Consider the following 24728-nt stretch of genomic DNA (forward strand, 5'->3'; position numbering starts at 1 on the left):
GATACCAATTTGACTGGTAGTTATGAATGATACCAGTCTGACTAGTAGTTATGAACGATAGCAGTCTGAATAGTAAGTATGAACTTTAGGTGAGCCATAGTTTCTTAATCGAAAACATATGAGATGAAACTGATATGTAATTTTCTAATGCTATGTGTTTTTATAATAGTTAAATTATAAAATTTAAATGTGTATTAAGTTGTTTAAATTTTAACTAAGAGTTGAGGATTTCACAAAATAAAATATATTTGGCTAAATTGAGAGTTGCATAATATTAGCGAGAACATTAAATAAATGATTTATTTTCTATTCAACATTGCAAGTAATTATCTCAATCAAAATTCAATATAGTGAAAAAAACAACTTATGATTTACTTTACAAGCTTATTGCAAATCAAATTCTTCAAATTCTACATTCCAAAAAAAGGTTTGCACCTCAAGGGTTTAATTCCTCTCGGCACATGATAGATCAAGAATCTAGACTAGTACTTTCTTAAAGTCCGATAAACCATATCAGTCTTAGTGAATCATCTTCATCATTGATAAAATATTTTAATCATATATATTAATCACCTAAATAATACATTTATTTAATAAATAATTATAATAATTTTATTATGAATTAATATAATTATATTATTAAAAATAGTATTAATTAAAATGAAATGAAATCACCCAATGATTAATATCAACCATTTTTATTTGATTAAAAAATATTAATCCAAAAAACTTCTAAAAATATATTTAAGTACATGCTCCAAAGGATTTCTAACAGATCCAAAGGGACCTTTTGTAACCTTTTCTTTCTATACTTGTGGAAATGAGCTAACTCTTGTGGGTCCAATCTCAAAGTAGCCAAATGTTTCACTTGTGAAAACATCTAAGCTAACTCAAACAAGTCATCGAAATCAACATCCTCATGGTTGAACTGTCTTATATTACTTAAGCAGTTAAGTTCTATGCAACCTTATTGGGGTCAAACTGTCTGCCACGAATGGTGGTAAGCTTTAAATATGTAATGTGATCGATTTCATGAGTAGCATGCTTGAAATCGTGTAATGCATAAACACCGCATTGGATGGGAAAGGAAGGCCAAAGTGACTTTTTAGATTTTTTAGGGTCTTGGTTATCCCATCCCCTACAGTTTGGTAAGCAATTTCTCTGGCAAGCAGTTTATTTGGTACATATCATGGGAGAACATGGGGAGGTGTTATACTTCCAAAGACTCGGACATATGTAAACATTTCTTCCCCAAACCACCTACCTATTGGTAAAATATCAATCTTGGCCTCATAAGATAACCTTGGGGCCCTCTTGTCAAAAACAGCTTGGTGGATGGGTAGCATAATTCCTTGGTAGATTTTGTAGAAATGGGTTTGAAAATTGGATTCCCACAGGATTTTGTGATATATATGAATGAGGGTAGGATCTTGAATAGTCCATTTCCACCCCATAGTTGGGAAACTGGTAGTGAAACCGACTGCATCCATAATGTAGGCACTCATAAAAAATGGTGGGACATTTCTAGAGGTGACATATCGGTGTTGTCTATATTCCCAAATTTGTAAGGCAAGGTTGTTAGACAAGATAGTGCTCCAATCCATTATAAAATAGTTTACTACTGCATCAATTAGGGGAACCCACTCAACAGAGAATTCAGTGGTATCGGCATATTCAAACAATCTACACATCATAACTACAATATAAGAGTAGGGAGCATCAAGAGATGATATAGAATACATACCTAATTTCTCATATTTGTGCTTGTTTGAATTGGACCTCCATTGCTTAATTGGATCTGATGGTTCCTCATTCTCGACCACTAAATGCTCGAGGAAGGCTTTATCATACACCTTCTTTGGTTCTAGTATATGATACATGCTTTTCAAGTCTTCCGCTATGAAGGATCCAATAATCGTTTTCCTTGAGGTCTAGAATGCTCAGTCGGCAATGTTAATATTGTCTATTATCCATTTTACCATATCTGCGTATTGTAAAATATTAGGTCCAGCAGCAATTTTGTGAAGGAAAGAACTTATAGCTTCAAAGTGGGAGGCTTCAGAAGAGGTAGTGGCATTTGTTGTTGCTTTACTTTGAATTATCCTTTGACCCTCACTCTCCAGCAACTCGTACATGGTTTCCCATGAGGAAGTACCACTGTCGATATTGCATGCTGTGTATGAGAATAATGGGGGAATTTCTGTTACATCAGAAGTAGAGGATTGTGTAGCTTCGTTGGGTTTCTTTCCTTTCTTCGACTTAGTCATCTTGTTACACAATTCTTTCTCGGGCAAAACCTGCAAATTGAGAATACAAAGGAATGAAGAGCAATAGGAGTTAGACGCAGAAGCATAAAAACACACAAGGCTTTGAAATGAAGGAAAGGGAATTTTAAATTTGAATCAATCTAAACAGGCCATCAAATCTCCTTCTTTAATAACTGAAATCATGGTTTCGCGTGGTTATTTATTATTCATTAATATAGCACATCGTAAAACCTTTTCAAACGGTAAATAAAACTTATCTTCGAGTACCCCACTGATATGCAATAGCGATATCACTATATCGATTAATTAAGTATGAGAGATGTGCAATTATGATAATCTCATTATCGCAATATCGCAATCGAGGTTTATGACGTGCATCTCACAATTCTAGGAAAATGTGACACTTTGCGGAGGTCTCTAAAATTGCTTTTGCATGTAACCCCCAGCTTCTAAAAATAGATCCCTAAAATCTAGGGATGGTTTTTCTTTTTTTCTTCTTTCCTTTTCAGGAAAAACTTGCCCATGCATGCAAGGAAATATTGCACAGTCATGGAGGGAATTGGTCAACCTGTGAGCACATGTAACAGAAAACAAGCCTTGGGATGACTTCTGCGTAGTTTTTGGGCTGAGTGGCTCTCACTACCCCTCAAGCTCTGCATAATTTCTAGACAGAAGCCAATGTTTCCAATTAGAACTACGCAAATTCTGAGAGAAAGCCCAGTGATGGGTTTCTCTATGCAATTTTCTTGGGGAAGGCATCCTGCATACTCTACGCAATTTTGGAGAGCGGTTCTGGCTGTCAGTATGCACTGCACAATTTTGGAGAGAAAGGTTGACTACCCTCAAGTTCTGCACAATTCTCCAAGTCAGTACAAGAACTAGTTGAAGATTAAGTCACGAGAGGCCAACTTGCAGGTGAAAGGTAAACAAGTTAGCAAACACAAGCTGATAAGCCGAAGAAACTCCACTGAAAGCATAAGCACCTGAGCAATGAAAGACATGCTGCTAAGGATGGTTGGTAGAGAGCCTCCAAAATGAAGTAGAGGAAAATTTTGGGAGTATGGTTGTAGCTACTACAACAGGTTCTTAGGGTACCATCAGGTCCGAATAGAAGATGAGGACAAGAAGAAAACAATGTTCACCACATAATGGGGCTCATACACATACCACGTCATGCCATGTGGCCTAAAGAATGTGCCTGCTGTGTTCTCCTGAATTTTTATTGCCGCCTTCATAGACTACATCACCGGTTCTTGGAGGTATACATGGATGATTGGACAGTTTACAATCTGTCGAAGAAGCATGCCAACTTACTTAGAGTAATTTTTGACTGGTGTAGATAGCTAGAAATCTCCCTAAACCTATAGAAGTGTATCTTTGCAGTTCCATTTGGTACGTTTTTGGGCCACATCAATTGCAAATACGGTGTTTGTGTGGACCCTCCAAAGGTTGTGGCAATTTTAAATATGGAACCATAGATTAATATGAAGTAGTTGCGATCGACGCTAGGCCACACAAGGTATTATCGTTGATTCATCCAAAATTATGTGTCTATAACCACCCTCATGGAGAAGCTACTCAAGAATATGGAAACATTCAATTGGGAAGACTTGTCAAGTGGCATTGAACATCCTAAAGGAAAACTTGGTAAGTTCTCCCATCTTGGTATACCCAGACTGGAACAAAAAATTCCACGCACATATCAATACATCAAGAATTGTGCTACGGGTAGTGTTGGTTCAACCAGGGGAAGGGAACTTGGATCATTCAATATTCTTTGCAAGTAGGAAGTTGTCAACTATAGAAAATAACTATACCATGACCAAGAGAAAAGAGCTAGCCATGGTATACTCCTTACAAATGTTTCAACACTATTTACTTGGAGCCCTGTTCAAATTCTTTACAGATCGCTCAGCATTAAAATACTTGGTCAACAAGCCAGTCTTAGAGGGAAGAATTTGCAAGTGGCTACTGTTGTTCTAGTAGTTTACATTCGAGGTTATCATTAAACCAGGCTGGTTGAATGTGGGACCAGATCACCTCTCCAGACTAGAATCAAGGGAAAGTGGGGGCTCCCTAGATGATCAACTATTGGATGTTGATTTATTTCGCATAGAAGCAATACCTGACTACTTGGAGGAAATTGTAGCTTTTCTAGCCATAGGGAAATGTCCAGAGGGACATACGGCAATGCAAAAGAGACACATAGTGGTGTAAGAAGTTGACTATCAGTTGATCGCAAGACATATTTATAAGCTGGGCCTCGATCAATTCTTGTGACGATCTCTCCTCCAGCATGAAAGGCAAGATGTACTATGGGAGTGCCACTCTGGAGTTGTGGGAGGGCATGTCAAGGAAAAAGCAATGGCGAGGAAGGTCTTGCAAGTAGGGTTATGGTGGCCTACAGTCTACAAGGACACCAAATAATATGTGAAAGGCTACGATGTGTGTCGAAGAGTTGGAAAAGTTTTGCATTGTGATGAATTACCACTACAACCAATATGTACAATGTAGATCTTTGAAAAGTGGGAAGTTTATTTCATTGGGCCGATCAACCCACCAGCATGTCATTATCATGCACGATATATCATCACAGCTGCCGAATATCTCATGCGATGGGAAGAGGCGGAACTAGTTAAATGTTGTACAATAGACACAACGAGAAGGTCTATTTTTGAAAATATCATATCTAGGTTTGGATGCCCAAAAATCCTAACAAGTGACCAAGGGACTCATTTTATAAATGAAATAGTTGCGTCCCTCCTACAGAATTTCCTAGTCCAACATCATAAGAGCAACCCATACCACCCTTAGGCTAACGGGATGGTTGAAGCATTCAACAAGATACTGGAGAAGGGACTAACGAAGATATGTTCGGCAAGTCGAGACAATTGGGCTGAGCATGTACCAGCCATGTTATGGGTGTAGCAAATGAAAATCAAGCAATCACACAAGCAAACACTGTTCCAGTTGGTATATGGACGAGAAGCCATGGTACCTGCTAAATTTGTAGCACCGAGCATATTCATTGCTCAAGATACAAAGATGAAAGACGATGCATTGCTACAGAAGCGGTTGGAGAAATTGATGGAATTAGATGAAGCTAGATTTCTAGCTGAATTCCACCAATCTATTGAGAAAACAAGGCAGAAAGCATGGCATGACAGGCACATTAAGAGAAAATTGTTCACAGTTGGAGGACAATTTTTATTATACAACATCAAGTTTTAGAAGTTCCCAAGTAAGTTGCAGATGCATTGTCTTAGTCCATTCATAGTCACGGAAATCAGGGAGTTCGAAGCAGTGAAACTTGTGCAACTGGATGGAATATTGATACCAAGATGGGCGAATGGCGCATGCTTGAAGCCTTTCCATCAGTACAACTCCCAATATTCTAATTGATGAGGTCTTTGAAAAGGGCCTATAGGTAGGTTTAGAGTTAGTAGGAATAAGACAATCAAGCAGTCAGTCCGTTTAAGTTTTATTTTATTTTATTTTCCATATAATAATTCTCGCGTGTTAGCTCAGTTGCAGCACCTATGCCACCTCACCGCAACTGACAGTCGTTTTGGAGGTCAGTCACACATTTCACAAGTCTTATCCATCATATTTAGAGTGTTTTCCATAATAATTAGGTAATAATACCCCTATAAGATAAATTTCCGTAGAATCTTTTCCTGTTATGGAAAGAGTTAACCAATAAATTCACCATTACGGTCACATTATTACCCATCTGCTCCACTTTGTACTTTTCCAGTCATGCATCATCCAAGTTAGTTATAGCTTAGCCAGCAACCAGTTAACATGATCAAGCATGCATAGGTAAAGTTGTCATAGTAATTAGTTAGCGAGTCTAGTCAGAAATGTCGTGTCGAATTTGGTCTACTTAATTTTCATGGTTATGCAGGAATTTTTAGAAGTTCCAATTCAGGTGACAAAATTATTTGAGTCTCGGCTCGAAACTCAACAACGTTACTCAAGCACTCGCTATCAGCCCCCCTGTAACTGTCATATATCAGCAATGTAGAAGTATGATGAAGAAAATCTTAGTTCCTGAAGACAAACTAGATGAGAGAATATTGTTATAGAATCATTGTATGGGAAATATGACAAGGCAACACTGGTAGACAATGATCTTTCGAATTGTTTCCAATTTCTAGTGCTCAAGTGAGAGTTATATATAGAAGAATTTCCCAAGGGTGATGATACAATGGCAACGAATATCAAAGGAACATCTCAGTCACTTTAGCGTTCGAATTTGACAAATTTGAGGAGTTTGTTGATTTTCAGAATGTCTTTCACTACAATGAAATGCACTAAGATTCTGGTGAGCAAGATGCATGGTGGCTCACTCTGGTTAGATAATTAATGTCCAATTCATGTGGAGGAAATTCAACGCCTCACCAGGCTCTCACCAACAGGAGATGAAATCTTGACCGCGTTTAAGACCAGGTCGAAGCGAGCCAAGAAGGAGGGGGACAATGATTATTACAGTGAGTATAACACCAAGCGAGTGGTAAGGGCACTAAAATAGATTTGATCAACAAGGACCACATCAGATTCACTTGCTACATCATTGCAGGGAAAGTAGTGAGACATTTCTCTACAAATGAGTGCACATTGGACACCATATTAGTCGCGAAGCACTGTTGCGAAGGAATTTTGCTCAATCGATCAACATTTCTACTGAATGAGTTATTTGAAGCTTGCGAAGATCTATACAGATGAACCAAAAATTTCATTTTTGGGTATTTGACTATGACTTTGGCGATGTGGAAATGGTGCATGCTAGCAGGGAGGAATCTAGCGGAAATCACAGATGAGCAACCACTGACGCTCAGATACACACCATGGAGGACGTCTAAGGACCTTAGCAGCAAAGATATCAATGAAGTATGATTTAAGGACTGGTACCAAAAGATTTTTGCCACCATAAGGGCGACGAAAAGAATCCTCAAGGGATTGCTCGATAACTACTCGCACTAAATCTGGTTTGGGGTAACACATGGCTAGACTTATATCAAGCCATAATGCATCCATCTAGAGACTTTTCAAATGAGGCCGCAGTGGTTCACATTGATAGAAGGGGAATTCCACACGGAGGTCGGATCATGGCTAGGGGCCGTGTGCGAGATTACAGAGGGCCAGTTCAAATATTTGTTCGGGGGCATGCAACCACAATGACTGACAAGATGCATGGTTGGGAGCAACATGAAGAGGGGGTTGGAGTAGGAATTACATTCGATGGTCTGTCAAATGGAGCAACAGATGAGCTTCATTCAGCAGACAATTTCCATCTTCCACGGTTCAACATGTACGACTCCCCAGTCTAGTGCTTTTCAAGGGTTTACTTTGTTTAATCCGATCATAACTACTCCCCTCGCTGTGGCTATCCGCCATCATAGCCCTCACTCTCAGACAAAGCCAACTATCCCCAAACCCAGGCAGCCCAAAGGTACTACATCACCAGCGGCGAAGAAGCAAAAGACAATGCTTGCCATGACTATTGTTGACCTCACCGAAGATGTACTCCAGTCAGCATCGGCCTCCCCAATTGTTGAAGAAAACCCACAATGTACCTCTACTATCTCACCCAGGTTGCGGGATCCATCGCCCCATACAACTTCCACGTTCATGACCCTATCTAACATAGTCCCTCCAGGTACTTGAATAAACACAAAAGAAATGGAAGTCGATTCGGCTATCCAATCCAAAAAGTCACTAAACAGGGGTGAAGGCCATACTATTGTTCAAACATCCCTAGTATCCTTATTGCTAGGAATGGGCCAACACCCGGGAAAAGAACCAATCACATCAAAACCAAACTCCACTGCGATCGAACTGTTTGAAGCCTCATTTCCTATAAATTTCCCAGTGGTTCCAGAGTGAGTAATTATCCCTCCTGCTCCCCAATTTCTTGAAACCACACAGCCTGCAACTTCTCCCCAAGGCCACTCAGAAATATCCATTGCTAGTGGCCAAACCTTGTAAAGAAACTTCTTGGACCCATCAACAATGAAACCTAAGAACCTTTAGCATTGGTCATCTACACAACTGTTCGGATTTATCCAACAGGTAGCTCAGAGGGATAAACAGAGAAACAATGACATGGTTGCCGAGCATGAGCAGGAGAAGAAACAAATTGTCGCTATCATGATTGAGCGAGATCGGCTCTAACATAACAATCAACAACTACAATCATAGGTCAAGCAAGTGACATCAAAGCTAAGAGCACTTTGGCCAATTGTGGTCAATTTAGTAATTGAAGCGTCTGATGAATTTTCGACCATCATTTTGGCCAACTGATGTGACCATATTCAAACATCATGCACAGAACTTGTGGCCACCAATAAGGAGCTGAAGAAGAGTTTAGATATGGCCAAAGCAGTGTTTCCCAATCCAACTACAAGCTACATCATGGAGATCGAGCATAAACTCAACGCTTCCACTGCACTAAAAGCTTGCTAACTGATGCCCTGACAGATGGTTATGTGCTACTGGAGCAATTCAATGATTGGTTAGGCAGCTTGTCCATGAAAAACAAGCCAATCTATCCACTTTGCCAACAACTCTAGCAATGCATCGCTAATAGAAAGACCTATAGGGACAAAGGCCAACTGAAGCAAATCGATGACGAGATCGTCTCTCTCAAGGACAGTGTACAACAAATTAAGGAGGAAGTGGCTGAAAAAAAAGATAAAATTCATGATCTGAGGTCACTGGTCTGTAAACATGTAAGAGCACTGCGAGAGGTATGTGATGATGTTGAAGAAAAGTGGAGCACCTTGCAAAATGCCTGGCCCGAGAAACCAAACTACACATCAGCGACCGAATTTCTCCAACAGACAAAAACCCTCACAAGCATCTGGCATACGACATTGGAAGATTATAACTGCTTCCACTAGGAAATGATTGTCGTAGTAACTGAGTTGGGGCCTTTGTTTGGGAAAGAAGGGCCAAAATGTAGTAGAAGCAGCCCCACACGAAGCAGGACCAACACACCCAAGGGAAGAAGCAACAGTGCTGCAAGAGGAGGAACCAACACAACAACAAACAATAACGAAAGACCCCGCCAAGAGCAACAATAGAGTTGACAACACTGAAGATAGATTAACTTGGGGATGAGTCAAAGAACTGTAGTCAGTGCCTGTTGGGGCCTTCGTTTTGGATTTTGGTGGGAAGAAAGGTCAAGAACATGGGGCGGGGACAATGGTTCAGGTTGCGGAGCTGACAGCCAAAGGAAAGGGACGAGAACTGGGAGTGAATGGGAAGTTGCGACAATGTGGTGGAAGAGTACAGAAGCAGCTGAGCAAGGGAAGCTTCAACCAAACGAAATTGGCAGTGGGAATGTAGAACAAAGGATAAAAAGCAAAAGAGATCATGAGGAAGGGGTTGGTGATGAAGTGGGTGAGGAAGGGCAGGATCCTGAGAGTCGGATTGGTTACGTAAGAGCTAGGACTGTCTTCAACTCTGCTTATGTCCATTCTTGTCAGTTGTGTTCTATGAAAAGTACTCTTTCGGTATTTGATGAATGGGCCTCGAGCCTTTTATATTCTGTCATGTACTCTCTTATATTCCAGTTAATGAAAGAAGCATTTTGGGTTCCTTATTGTATTATTTTGTTCTTGATGGGCTATTTAAAATTTTAAATGAATGATCAATAACTAGGTAGTTTCCTACAATGGCGTAAGCAGAATGACAACCATAGATAGTACAACGAATTGAGTGTGATTAGCTATTGTTGTATGTTATTTACATTTCCTCGATAACCCTCCTGCTCCATCTAACTTCAGTCATGGCATGCCTCGGCTGAGACTCCTTGCCCTCTAGGTAAGGTGAAAATGTTGGCGTCGTGCTAGACTATAGCAGAGCCTTGTTGGCCCCTTGAGCCTAAAGCCCAAAGTCTCTTCCCTATTTTCATTTTTGTGCCAACAACCCACCTGTCCACTCCTCATTGGGTTCCCCTTTTTCCCCCATTGATCCTTCTTCTGTTTTGGTTTTTTTTTGCGTTGATCTAAGACTTTCTTTAAGCATGCAATAGACTCCTAAGATGTGCTTCTCTTCTCTTTGGACATTTGCCTCATTTATATATAAGTAGATGAACAATAGAACATGATTTAAAATGGCTAAAACCTTCTCCAAATTTCCTACAAATTGACATGCTAATGCTTCATCTAGGGATGTCCCTTAAAAATGGTATTTCGAGTTTGAGGTGAATTTTTTTATATGAAATATGCAATCTAGATTGTGTAGACACGTCGTTGTTGATTTCTTTTGTTAACCAGATTTCAAAGATAATCATTTTAAAGATTTTCCTTGCTTTACCAAGTTGTAGAAAATTTCCTTTCTTATCTTTTTTCAATATAATATTTTAACCAATGGTGTGGACAAAGAGGAACTAGAGAAAGAGATCAACAGTGGAAACACACTAAATAGAAACCATTCAATAGTTGTGGCAAGATTTTAACAACTTGTGCTAATTCTAGTTACTGTTTTTTTGTATTACTAGATTAATTTGTTTGTAATTATTGTTGTGCGGGTCATGCCACATGGGTGTGATGTTGATCTAACTCTAATGAATTATTTTTATTAAGTTAAAAATAGGGGTTGTGCGATTATAGATTTTATAAATATTATGTCATTATGTATCAAGAATTTTTTAAAAATTAATGCCTATATCATCACATAATTCTTTAAAGGGTGTTAGTTCAATGGAAAAACACTTGCCTTATAATAAGGAGGTTGGTGGTTCGATTCCACTGTGCCCTAACATGAATTAATCAATGATATTGTAGTTTATTTTTAATTAAACATTTTTATATGGATTTATTTCAATGGTGTGATATTTTTGTGGATTCATTTTTTTATATTGTCTCTAAAGAAGCAAAAGTGATATTATATTGTCTTCAAATACAATTCTTTATTGTCTCTATAAAGACAATAATTTAAGATGCTTGCTTAAAGACAACATTTAAGGCAATATAGAAGTTTTTATTTTTGTCTCAAGTTAAGACAATTTAACCAAAAATTGTCTCGAATATTGTTGTAAAATCCCCTATGTGTTGTAGCAATGTTGGATGACTTGTATTCATATAAGACTCGTCATGTTATTGACTCATCAACTCGTATAAGACTCAGGAATGACCCTTATAAGACTTGTCAAAATACAAAAAAACGTTAAAATATGGTAAATTTTAAGCACAAAAGGGACTAGATATTACATTCACAGTGATGAAACTAGGTCGAAGGGACTAGAGATTACATTCTTCAAAATAAGCACATACAAGGGGGCCTGTAGAAGAAAAAATAAGATGAGGGGCTACCACCAAAACCACCACAACAGGAAATGAATAAAGTTCATAAACCGCCAAACTTCACCAAGCAGGAGAAAGATAAAGCAGTGATGAAGTTTAGAGAGAAGATGTTGAGACTAGATAGGAGACATTAAACCTAGTTCAAAGGAGGAAGGTTAGATTGACACTTTTCTACAAAATTTAGGAGGTACTTTGGGAAAAATGTATGAAAGTTGTACAGAAATTGAAATTTAATTAACATCCAAAAATGACCAAAATAAGTTAACATGCATCAACAACTATAAAAGTAATGCAGGAATGCATCTATCAGCAAAGAGCACAGTAAAAGAAAACTCTACTCTAAATCTAAATCAAACTCATGTATAAAAGCATGCTAGCAAATAGGACGTGTGACCCCAATAATGCAAGCTTAAAGGCCATTCAATTGAGTGATGGGTATGGCCAAAATTACACCATAATAGAAAAGCATGTACACCCACCTCTGAAACTATTTTGAGTCAAAGGATCATTCTTGATCCCTCACTTTATTTTGGAGCATAACTCACATTTAGCAAGCATGCAACTTTCTTCCAAAGAGGTAATTTCCTTTCCAAGAAGGTGGTGGTGCAAAGAAATAAAGCCCATTGGCTGGTACATACAAGTGCATTACTATACAAATATTAAAAGAATTATAACGAAAAGAAATTGAAAATCTTTGGTTAGAATTCAGGAGGGTTTCAAGGACTATGGACATGGATGGTACACACAAGGTGAATAACTATATGCATTTAGAACAAATGCATAGTAAAGTCACCCAGTCAATAAGCCATGGAGACCTTGACTCACAAGGGTAGAGTTGCAAAGAAGCCATTGGTAGTGGTGGGATGTTTACCTCAAGGAAGTAAATATTTGAAAGAGCTAGATGGTATAAGTCTAATTGGAATGCAATAGATAGATCACCTCATTTCCAAAAAATAAAAAAAGAAAAAATAAAAATAAAAATAAAAGAATTGAACATTTTGTGCCTTTTTTAGCTCGACGGCTTCTATACAGGTCCTATAGAATACCCGCGGGTCTTATACGTGTAGACGAGTTCTATAAGATACCCGCAAAGTTTGGATCTTAAATGCGGGTTCTATGCGAGTGACCCAGCTCGGTATAGAACCCGCCAAGACCCGCAAGTACTTGTGGGTTTAACACAGGTCATGCTTCACTATGTTGTAGTGCCCATACCTCCTTAGTGACATGTAATAAGTCTACTAAGTCTCTTAATGACATTTAATAAAAGTGAAATGCTTAAAATCTATCCCCTTGCAAATCACCAACAAAATAATTCAATTAAAATAATTTAACAACACTATATTAATCCATATTTTATCCTAATCCATATTTCAGGATAAAAGCAAGCTCACGAGCATGCAGTGATTGATTTCATAGGCAAATGCTCAAGTCACATCAAAGTGAATGATTTCTTCATCGAAATCATAAAGTCTGAGACAAACTTTTGGTTTACAGGAAGAACAAGGAACGATGGCCCCATATTTGATGGTATAAGTCTAATTGGAATGCAATAGATAGATCACCTCATTTCCAAAAAAGAAAAAAAGAAAAAAGAAAAATAAAAATAAAAGAATTAAATATTTTGTGCCTTTTGAGGCTCGACAGGTTCTATACAGGTCCTATAGAATACCCGCGGGTCTTATACGGGTAGACGAGTTCTATAAGATACCAGCAAAGTTTGGATCTTAAATTCGGGTTTTATGCGAGTGACCCGGCTCGACATAGAACCCACCAAATCCCGTGAGTACTTGCGGGTTTAACACGGGTCATGCTTCACTATGTTATAGTGCCCATACCTCCTTGGTGACATGTAATAAGTCTACTAAGTCTCTTAATGACATTTAATAAAAGTGATTTTTTTTTAATGATCCGTAATATTATATTTCATCGCTTGAATGTTAGTTGGCACGACGGGAAAAGAACAAGGAACGATGGCCCCATATTTGTTGGATTTTTTTTAATGATCCGTAATATTATATTTCATCGCTTGAATGTTAGTTGGCACAAAGGAATAAAATTTGACGGGAAATCGTCGGTGATTTGATTATTGATTTTTTAATTTTTAATTTTTTCAAATGATTTGTTTTTGTTAATTAATCGTCGGTGATTTGATTATTGATTTTTTAATTTTTAATTTTTTTAAAATGATTTGTTTTTGTTAATTGAGAAAATAAATTATAAATTTAATAAGGTTATATAGTTAGTGTTTTTTACGGTTTAGTTTAATTTGGGCGGATATAGCAAAATTTTAACTTTAATGATGGACTGACAAAGTTACACATTATACTGGGATGTAAAATGAGCCTCTCCGCTCAATTAATTGCTAATCTGCAATTCATATATATAATAAATATTTCAAACTTATAAATATAATAAATAATTATTAATAGTAATTGTGAATAACAACTATAAATGTGAAGTGCAATAATATAAAAGATATAATTTTTTTATGCAATTATTTGAATGCTAATTAATATAAATATGTTGTGCATTTCAAATTTGTAAATATGATTGATAATTGTTCCTCAATATTATAAATATTAAATATAGTAATAAGCTATATTATTTTGAAATTATATATATATATATATATATATATATATATATATATATATATATATATATATATATATATATATTCTAATTTATAAATATAATTATAAATTATAAAAGATATTCCAAATTTATAAATAGGATCAATAATTATGAATAACAATTATAAGGAATACTTAAGCATGTGAGGTGCAATAATAATGAATGTAGTTTTTCTATGAGACATAAAATTAGTCGATTTGCTTCAGTGATTAGGTAGTGATACCTGATTGTAGTCTTATTTTCCACAGGGTTTGCATCAATTACTGGTAATTAGTCGATCAGATCGGACCTTTGCCGGATTTCTCCAGTTTAAGCATGCTGGAGAAATTGTAAGCGTTTCTTCTGGAGATAAGCTCTCTCCTTGCAAGTGTTTCTTCTTTACATAAATTCTGTCTTGATAGTCATTTTCAAAGAAAATTGCTGCGGATCGGCTCGCTTGTTGTGCATACATCTTCAAAACAACAACTTGAGTGCTAATTTTCCAGACTGGGTATTGATCTCAGAAACCCTAAAGAGTTCCATATTTATATCCTATTTATATTCTCTTAAGGGAATTTTAATCACTAAATATCATATTACAATCTCTTTACTATTATCGCAGGTTTACAAGCTTTCATTGAATTGAGCAATAGAACATCTATTTGTATTCACAACAAATTTCCATTATCAAATGTTCAAGTTAGTTTTTTATTTAATATTTTTGTTACCAGCAAAGCAAGGAATGCCCGGTACAACAGTAATACCTAAACGGTTGAAAGTTTATAAAATCTTACTGCATGAGGTTGATGATTACAGCGAAAAAATCTTACTGCAGTAGGTTCACGATTATAGTGAAAATCCCTCATTTGGTGTGTTGCAGATACTCTGGAAATCCTTATCTGTATGTATAAGGGCAGGGATTGTATTCAAGAAACTAGAAATAATTTAGGGAAGAACAAAGTGGGTGTTATTTTGGGAATTGTTAGAAATTGTAATGACTCCAGCATGTTAAAGTTGGTTAAATTTAAGAGAGTTAGTTAAGTATAAATATTCCTCACCGAATTCATTGTTAGAATCAAGTTTTGGTTGATCAAGCTCATATTATTTGTGTGTGTCAATTTTTGTGTTTTCCTTTATGTATTTTCAACCCATTCGTATCAGAACTATAGGAAAGTAAATAGAGATGGGAATTTTTGATAACTCCAAACAAAACGAACAGAGAATAATGCTATGTTTCTTTTCACAGCGGAAACTGAAATTGTTTAGGGAGAACAGAGTTTGACACATGCACACAAAGGTTTGTATTCATTAAAAAAAAAATGATACAACAGATCTTCCCCTTCCAGAGGGATTACAATAGGAACGCTTTAGTTCCACAAAAAAAAAAATTCACTCTGTCTCTCCTTGCAAATTTTTCATACGCGCTGCAGTGGAAAGAAAGAAAAAAAAACTTAAAACAAAAATTGCACTGCTATATATTACAAAAAGAACACTTTATCTTTGCTAGGATATGCGTGGAGGTGTCTTAATGGACCACCAACCACATTTACAATTAGATATGGGTTCTGATACAGTCTGTTGACAAAATCGACCTTTCTAATTTATCTGATGTCCTTCTCTGGTAGCTGAAATAAATTATGGATGGAGTTCCATGCCTGATAAATGGTTTCCACTGCTCGAGGTCATCCTTTTTGTCCTTCGGCCATTTTCTTCTTTAAATGTTGTTGGTGAGGAGTAATGGCGCAAAGTGCTGGTTCTGGCGTTCTTCCTTCTTCGGGAACACAAAACAGGTTAAGGCGTAAAGACCGTATGGCGGAGGCGTAAATATGACGGGAACAAATATGGGCTGTTGGATCAAATGAATGGACAGCGGGGATCATTTGCAGGTGAGGCGATGTGCGATGCGATCAGAGCGCATCACAATATCACGTCGGCAGAAGACCAAATGGTGGAGACATAACACATATGGATGCGATCTGTGATTTGCAATCGAATCGCATCGCGGGATCGCAATCGGCATAAAAACACAGGACGTAGCGGAGGCAACAGGGCGCGGACGTGATTTGCGATATGTGATAATATCGCATCGCAACGTCGCGTCGGAAGAATGCAAGGGAACAGACGGAGGTAGCGAGCATGAATGCGATTTGCGATATGCGATCAGATCGCATCGCAAGGAAAAAAAACAAGCGGTTTTCTGAAATAAACGCTACAGTTGGAATTACATTTCAACACTCCCCTTTAATTTCAACTGCTGGGTTATCAGTCATACCCAGACACTTCCTCAAAAATTCAAAGCTTTTCTGCCCCAATGGTTTGGTTAGAATATCTGCAACCTGCTCCTGAGTTCTACAATGTTGTAAAACAATTTCTCCATTGTTTACCAATTCCCTGATGTAATGAAACTTTGTGTCAATGTGTTTCGTTCTCTTATGAAACACAGAATTCTTGGATAATGCAATAGCTGAGCTATTGTCACAAAAAATCATAGTTCCTTTTGTTTTCTCTTGCCATAAACTTTTTAACATCCTTCTCATCCAAATTGCTTGACATGCTGTTGCTGTAGCTGCCACATATTCTGCTTCTGTTGTAGATAATGCTACAATAGGCTGTTTTTTAGAAGCCCATGAAATGGCTCCTGAACCCATGTGAAAAACATAACCGGATGTGCTTTTCCGATCATCTACACTTCCAGCCCAATCACTATCAGTGTATCCAATTAAATCTGAACATTCTGAAACAGTATATGAAATGCCAAACCTTTTAGTACCTTTAACATACCTCAGAATTCTTTTTGCTGCCTGCCATTGTGCTTCTTTTGGCCTCTCCATGAATCTTGAAATTAAATTAACAACATACATTATATCTGGCCTAGTTGCAGTCAAATACATGAGGCTGCCAACTATCCTCTCGTACAAGCTAGGATCGAAGTCCTTGTTGCTGTCCTCTTTGCTGAGTTTTAATCCCATCACTATGGGAGTGATTGCTGCTTTGTTGTCCTGCATATTAAATCTTTCCAACACTTCATTAACATATTTTGCTTGTGAGATAAAAATCCCATTTTCATTTTATTCTACTTCTATTCCTAAGAAGTATCTCAGCAATCCCATGTTAGTCATTTCAAATTCTTCTTTCATGACTGTTTTGAAATTTTCAATAAGATAATCATCATTACCTGTGAAAATAACATCACCAACATATAACACAACAATTAGTATTTTACCATCCTTTTCTTTGATGTAGAGGGTGGGTTCTCCCTCACATTTTTCAAATCCATTTTCCAGTAGATAGGAATTTATCCTACTGTACCATGCTCTTAGTGCTTGCTTCAACCCATAAAGAGCTTTCTTCAATCTGCACACTTTGTGCTCTTGGCCTTTCTTTTCATAGCCTGGAGGTTGTTCAATGTAAACTTTCTACTTGTTTTGTGCTTCTATGGACAGCACTGCTCTCACGGTTTCCATTCTAGCAACCGGTGCGAATGTTTCCTCATAGTCTCTCCCATACTGCTACTTATATTCTTTGACAACAAGTCTTGCCTTGTGCCTTTCTATTTTGCCTTCAGCATTACTCTTGGTTTTGTAGACCCATTTAACTCCAAAGACTTCCTTTCCTTTTGGTAGTTCAACTAAATCCCATGTCTTGTTTCTTTCTATGGCAATGATCTCCTCATCCATAGCTTCTATCCATTTCCTATCCTTAATGGCTTCATCGAAATGAGCAGGGTTATCAACATGACAATATAAAGCAAACAAAGAATTCATACCTTCATTTGCTGCCTCTTGTTCATAAATATCACTTAAATTTCTGAACTTCTTACCTCTTTCATTTGGTGTACAAGTGCTTGAAGAAGCACTTGAATTTCCTCCTTGTGATGTGCTTGGAGAAGCACTTTCATTTCTCCTCAAGGGTGTCCCTTACTGTCCTTGTGTTGGTGCTGCTGTTTGGGAATGTATTTCAGCCATCTCCTCATCATTTTCATCATGTGACAAAGAGCTCTTAACATTCATTGTTTTCTCTATGCTTCCATCCCAAGCTTCCTCCTCAATGAACTGAACATCTCTACTCACAATAAGCTTCTTGGTGGATGGGTTATACAACCTATAAGCCTTGGATTCCTCACTGTATCCAATGAAAATACATTTCTCCCCTATGCTGTCCAACTTCTTCCTTAGTTGATCTGGAATGTGTGCATAAGCCACACATCCACAAACTTTCATGTGGGTGACTCCTTGCTTTCTCCCACTTCATGCTTCTTCTGGCACTCTGTTCATGACTGCTTTTGTAGGGAATCTATTTAAAATGTACGCTGCATAGTGTACAGCTTCAGCCCAATAATCATTTGGCAAATGCTTTGCCTTTAACATACTCCTTGCCATATCCATGATTGTCCTATTCTTCCTTTCAGAAACTCCATTTTGTTGTGGAGTGTACCTAGTGGTGAACTGCTTATGAATTCCATTTTCTCTACAAAAACATAGAAATTCCTTGGAGATATACTCACCTCCCCTATCAGTTCTTAAAACTTTGATATGCATCCCGCTTTGGTTTTCTACAAGTGCTTTGAAATTGCAAAATATTTCAAACACTTCGCTTTTGTTCTTAAGAAAATAAACCCAATTTTTTCTAGTAAAATCATCAATGAATGTTAGTATATAGTGGCTGCCTGCAAGTGATGGTGTTTGCATCGGTCCACATAAATCTGAGTGGACAATTTCTAAGGGTGCTTTTGCCCTTATGCTTTTCCTAGATGGAAAACTTTCTCTGTGTTGTTTCCCCAAGATACAACCTTCATAAAGGCTGTTTGGTTTCTCTATCAATGGTAATCCTCTTACCATTCCTTTTCTATGCAACAAGTTAAGACCTCCAAAGTTGAGATGTCCAAATTTCAAGTGCCACAACCAATTTTCATCCTTTGGTTCGCTTTGAAAAGCCTCTTGAGTCACTGCTCCTATTACTTCTTTATTTTTCAAATCTACCTTCATTCTGAGAGGGAACATCCTGTTCCTTGTCATCTTCACTTTAGCAATACATTGTTTGCTGGGTGCTCTATCCATGATGGTGCATACATCATCCACAAAGAAAACATTGTAACCCTTTTGCACATCTGTCCAATACTTAAGAGGTTACATTTCATTCCAGGAACATAATAGACATCTGCTATGGTTTTCTTTTCACCTTTCCTTGTCAAGACTTTTACTTCTCCTTTTCCCATAACAGAAATTTTACTATCAGTCCCAAGTGTGACTTGTGACTTCACATTCCGATCTAGCTTAGAAAACAGGGCTATGTTTCCTATCATATGGTTGTTGAAACCGGAGTCTATAAACCATACATCTTCACTCTTTGTTTCAGCCATATTATATGCAAGAAACACATTATCTTGGCTGATATTTTCTCTAGTGAAATTTGCACTAGATCTATTATTCAGATCATGTTGCTTCTTCCTACATTCATTTGCATAATGCCCATATTTTTTACAGTAGTGACACTGGACATTGGATTTATCATACCTTTGTCCTTGAGCATGATGTTGTCCACTTTGTTGGCTGCTGCCTTGGCCTTGGTTCTGATTTGGATTGCTGCCTCTTCCTTGAGCATTTGCTGGACTGTTTCTTCCACCTCTGTTTTGGCTTCTGCCTCTTCCTCTGCCTTGACCTCTTCCTCTTCCAAAGAACATCTGGGTCTTAAAGTCATGTTCTAGAGATGAGTTTTCATTCCTACTCAATCTCTGCTCATGTGTTATCAGTGATGCATGTAGTTCATCAACTGAAAAGTTTGTGAGATCCTTTGTCTCTTCTATGGTGGTGACAATCACATCAAACCTTGAGGGTAGGATCCTCAATAGTTTCTCCACAATCCTCCTCTCTTCAAGAATCTCTCCATGAGACCTTATCTGTGTGACCAGACCAATCACATGTGTGAAGAATGAGTCAATATTATCTGACTCCTTCATGCATAGATTCTCAAAATCTCTCCTCAGCAACTATAGTTTTTCTGTCTTCACTTTCTCCATGCCTTGATAGGCTATCTTGAGAGTTTTCCATGCTTCTTTGGATGTCTTGGCTACTGCTATCCTTGGAAACACACTCTCATGCACTACTTGATACAAAAAGTAGAGGGATTTAGAATCCTTATTCTTATTGCTCTTCAACATATCTTTCTCTGCTTGAGTTAACCTATTAAACTCATTTTCAACTGTTGGTTCTTCAAAACCATCCTCAACAAATTCCCATAAGTCTTGGGAAGCAAGCAAATATTTCATGGTTATTGCCCAATAGTCATAGTTTTTCCCATTAAATTGTGGGAGCTGAGTATTAAAGATACCCATGCTAGTGCTGGCTCCAGCCATTCTTGCACTCTTAACTATGCTTCAAAATACTTGACTGTGTATTAAAATAACTCACTGTCCTTAGCAATAACACACAAACTAACTTGAGAAATACCTTGGATTTTTTTGACTGAGTCTTCACTCTGCTGGAGAAGCTGCTGCAACAAGAAATCCTTCCTTCAGCTTCTTTGACACCTTCAAAGAGCCTATACAAGCTCTAATACCAAGATGGGAATTTATGATAATTCCAAACAAAACGAACAAAGAATAATGCTTTGTTTCTTTTCACAGCAGAAACTAAAATTGTTTAGGGAGAACAGAGTTTGACACATGCACACAAAGGTTTGTATTCATTAAAAGAAAACTGATACAACAGATCTTCCTCTTCCAGAGGGATTACAACAGGAACGCTTCAGTTCCACAAAAAAAAAAATTCACTCTGTCTCTCCTTGCAAATTTTTCATACGCACTGCAGCGGAAAGAAAGAAAAAAAAACTTAAAACAAAAACTGCACTCCTGTATATTACAAAAAGAACACTCTATCTCTACTAGGATATGTATGGAGGTGTCTTAATGGACCACAAACCACATTTACAATTAGATATGGGTTCTGATATAGTCTGCTGACAAAAACGACCTTTCTAATTTATCTGATGTCCTTCTCTGGTAGCTGAAATAAATTATGGATGGAGTTCCATACCTGATAAATGGTTTCCACTGCTCAAGGTCATCCTTTTTGTCCTTCAGCCATTTTCTTCTTTAAATTTTGTTGGTGAGGAGTAATGGCGCAAAGTGCTGGTTCTGGCGTTCTTCCTTCTTTGGGAACACAAAATAGGTTAAGGCGTAAAGACCGTATGGTGGAGGCGTGAATATGACGGGAACAAATATGGGCCGTCGGATCACACGAATGGACGGCGGGGATCGTTTACAGGTGAGGCGATGTGCGATGCGATCAGAGCGCATCGCAATATCACGTCAGCGGAAGACCAAATGATGGAGACATAACACATATGGATGCGATCAATGATTTGCGATCGAATTGCATCGCAGTATTGCAATCGGCATAAAAACACAGGAGGTAGCGGAGGCAACAGGGCACAGATGCGATTTGCGATATGGGATAATATCGCATCGCAACGTCGCGTCGAAAGAATGCAAGGGAACAGATGGAGGTAGCGAGCATGAATGAAATTTGCGATATGCGATCAGATCGCATCGCAAGGAAAAAAAAACAGGTGGTTTTCTGAAATAAACACTGCAGTTGGAATTACATTTCAACAAATAGAAGATCGTGAGCAAAACCTGAGAGGGCTAAGAATTAAAGAATCCACCGGTTGGGTTGTTAAGGATTTAACTTAAGTAGCTTTTCAGGACTTTAGTGATGATGGTGGGTATTACCGTATATTGGAAGAAATTCTAGGCAAAGCAGCGTACCCAAGAAAAATTCAGCGAAAAGCTGCTTCTCAATAAAGGTTAGAATTTAAATTCAGATGTTCAATGTTCCATGTGGGGAAAAACACGAGGAGAAGAAAATAATAAAAACGGGGAAAAACTATACAATGAAGGTCAAGAACTTATTTTTTTATGAACATTCTAATATGAAATATAGTGGGAATTCCCCATATGAAGCTAAGTAAGACGGTGCTTTCATACTTTGCCAATTTTACAGACGACTCGATGGTTTTTACCCTACACCAGATTGTGGAAGCCACACAAAACTTTAGTCACCAGATTGGGTCTGGTGTCTTTGGAACATTGTTCCTTGGTAAACTGCCGGACGAAAAAGAGATAGCAATAAAAATGTTTTCACTGAATACAAGAGACAGCTTTCAGGAGTTCTTGACTGAGGTAATTCCAATTTCCGAATCATTTCGCTTCTGATCTCGCAATTAAGAAGAAAATATATGTGAACACAGTAAAATTGATGTATACAGATTCACTTTGTTAACAGGTGGATCTGCTTTCTAGAGTCCATCATAAGAACTTGGTGTCTCTACTGGGTTACTGTTTTGCTAAATCCGAACAGCCTATGCTTATCTACGAGTACACGTCTCAAGGGCCTTTAAAGGACCATCTTTATGGTAAATACGTCTTTAAAGGAGGGATATTGTTTGGTTGGTTTGATATTGTAACAAAAACAATATACATTTAATTATAAATTTGTCTTTCAGGTCAGAAGGCACGACTTTCCAAACTAAATTGGAAAACAGGCTCAAAATAGCAATCGATGTGGCTGAGGGTAATTTAAATAAATAATGTTTTTCACACTACATTTTTGTAGTGTAAGCGCTGTTTAATTTTATGTATTTGAATACAACTAAATAAGAGAAATCGTGATTAACCATATTCCCCCATTTCTGTTTCTGTATGAAGCACTGCAATACCTGCACGTGTGTTGCATTCCAATGATAATTCACAGGAATGTGAAAACTTCAAACATTCTCCTTGACAGCGATTTGAATGGAAAAATGGGCGATTTTGGTTTGTCGATGATGACAATGGATCGGAAGGCTCCTATCGAGGATTCAGTGAAAGGAACTGTAGGATACCTAGATCCAGAGTAAATGACACATATACCTTGCATTTCTCTTTGAAATATTATTTTTGATGCCCCAGGAATTCGATTAATTATTAAGAGAAACAACAATTTCATTTTTATTGTTGGATATTCTTATAGGTATTTTATGACTGAGCACTTCACTCAAAAGAGCGATGTATACATTTTTGGTGTGGTTTTATTAGAAATCATATGTGGGAGAAATCCCATCGATGTGACTCTACCTGAGGAAGAAAGGGATCTCTTGACATGGGTAAGGAATTTATTTGTAATTAATCATCCATACATAGGCTTTCATTTTAAGTGCGTGTACGAATAATTATATTTGCACGTCATCAGAGCTAAAAGACTATGTGGAGATCAATGAAACCCCTGAAAAAATGGTGAAAATCATAGACAAGGAGATGGATGGAAAATATGAAATGAAATCAATCACTATTGTTGCCAAAATAGCGCTCAGATGTGTTGAGCATACATCATCTTGGAGGCCCAGCATGACTGAGGTAGTAGGAGAGCTGAAGGAGGCTTTCATGTATGAGAAAGTAAAGCTAAAGGAGGTTGTCGTTGCCAAACATGTAAAGATTCAAGAGTAACTTTAAAACATTGAATTTACAAAGTTCTAACTTATAATTCAGATGACATATGCTTCTTGTTCCCCTTTGTTAATATTGAAATGCTAATTCCAACTGTTGCGTATTTTTTTTTTTTCTTCTTTTTCTTTGCGATGCTACCTTATCGCAAATTGCAAATCGCATCCACGCTCTGTTACCTCCATTACGCTCTATGTTTTTCAGCCGATTGCGATTTCGCGATGTGATCTGATCGCATATCGCAAATCACAAACTCCAGTGTCAAAGCTCTGCCCTTTCGCTCCCGATGATGCAATATTGCGATGCGATCTAATCGCATATTGCATATCGCACCTTCTTCAAGTTAATCTCCGTCGTCCATCTTTTTTAATCCAACGGCCAATATTTGTTCTTGCCCTATGCACGCCTCCGCCATACTGTCTTTATGCTTTAACCTGTTTTGTGTTCCCGAAGGAGGAAGAAGGCCAGATCCAGCCTTTGCGTCATTAATTCCTCAACAACTGCATTTAACAAAAAGCATGGCCGAGAAGGAAAAGGACATGCCTCGAGCCGGTCGCAGCATTTATTAGTTATGGAGTTCCACTCCACCTGCTCGAGAGGTACAACAGATCATCGGAGAAGATCTATTTTGTCCACTTAAGCAAGCAGTTTGTAGCAGAGACTCCATCAGAAAGTTAAAGCGGTTGGTGGACAGTTATGACCCCTCCTCGCATAGCTTAGTAATGCAGAAAATGTAATGCACAATATGTGTAGATACAATAGTGTAAAAATATAGTGGTTTTTTTCTTCTGTAACGCACAGCAGTGCTGAGACAAAAAATCCTTTTTTTTGTGGAACTGAAGCGTTCCTCTTTGTAATCCCTCTGTGAGAGGAAGACCTATTGTAACAACATTTTTTTTAATGAATACAAAAGTTTTTTTTGTGTGTGTGAAACTATGTTCTTCAGAAAACAAATTTTCGCTTCCCTGTGTTAAGATCCTGTGATAAAACAGAGCATTGTTCTCTGTTCAGTTTATTCGTTTTTGTTTGGAATCATCAGAAATTCCCAACTTGGTA

At 37.7% G+C, this 24728-nt stretch overlaps 1 protein-coding gene across 1 annotated transcript; it reads left to right on the top strand.

Annotated features, from left to right (window-relative positions):
* The first annotated feature begins 21895 nt into the window (after nucleotides 1-21895).
* LOC149211178 (putative leucine-rich repeat receptor-like serine/threonine-protein kinase At2g04300) lies at nucleotides 21896-23675 on the top strand. Its single transcript, XM_089399203.1, has 6 exons — nucleotides 21896-21997; nucleotides 22195-22373; nucleotides 22477-22643; nucleotides 22945-23085; nucleotides 23203-23257; nucleotides 23373-23675. The coding sequence occupies exons 2-6, from the start codon at nucleotides 22203-22205 to the stop codon at nucleotides 23673-23675; spliced, it is 837 nt and encodes a 278-aa protein (XP_089255329.1). The 5' UTR covers nucleotides 21896-21997; nucleotides 22195-22202.
* The last annotated feature ends 1053 nt before the right edge of the window (nucleotides 23676-24728 follow it).

The sequence above is a fragment of the Pinus tabuliformis genome, chromosome 1_2 (assembly GCF_031772625.1).
Source record: "Pinus tabuliformis cultivar Carrire ecotype Pingquan chromosome 1_2, CPIR1, whole genome shotgun sequence".
In the NCBI taxonomy this organism is placed as follows: domain Eukaryota; kingdom Viridiplantae; phylum Streptophyta; class Pinopsida; order Pinales; family Pinaceae; genus Pinus; species Pinus tabuliformis.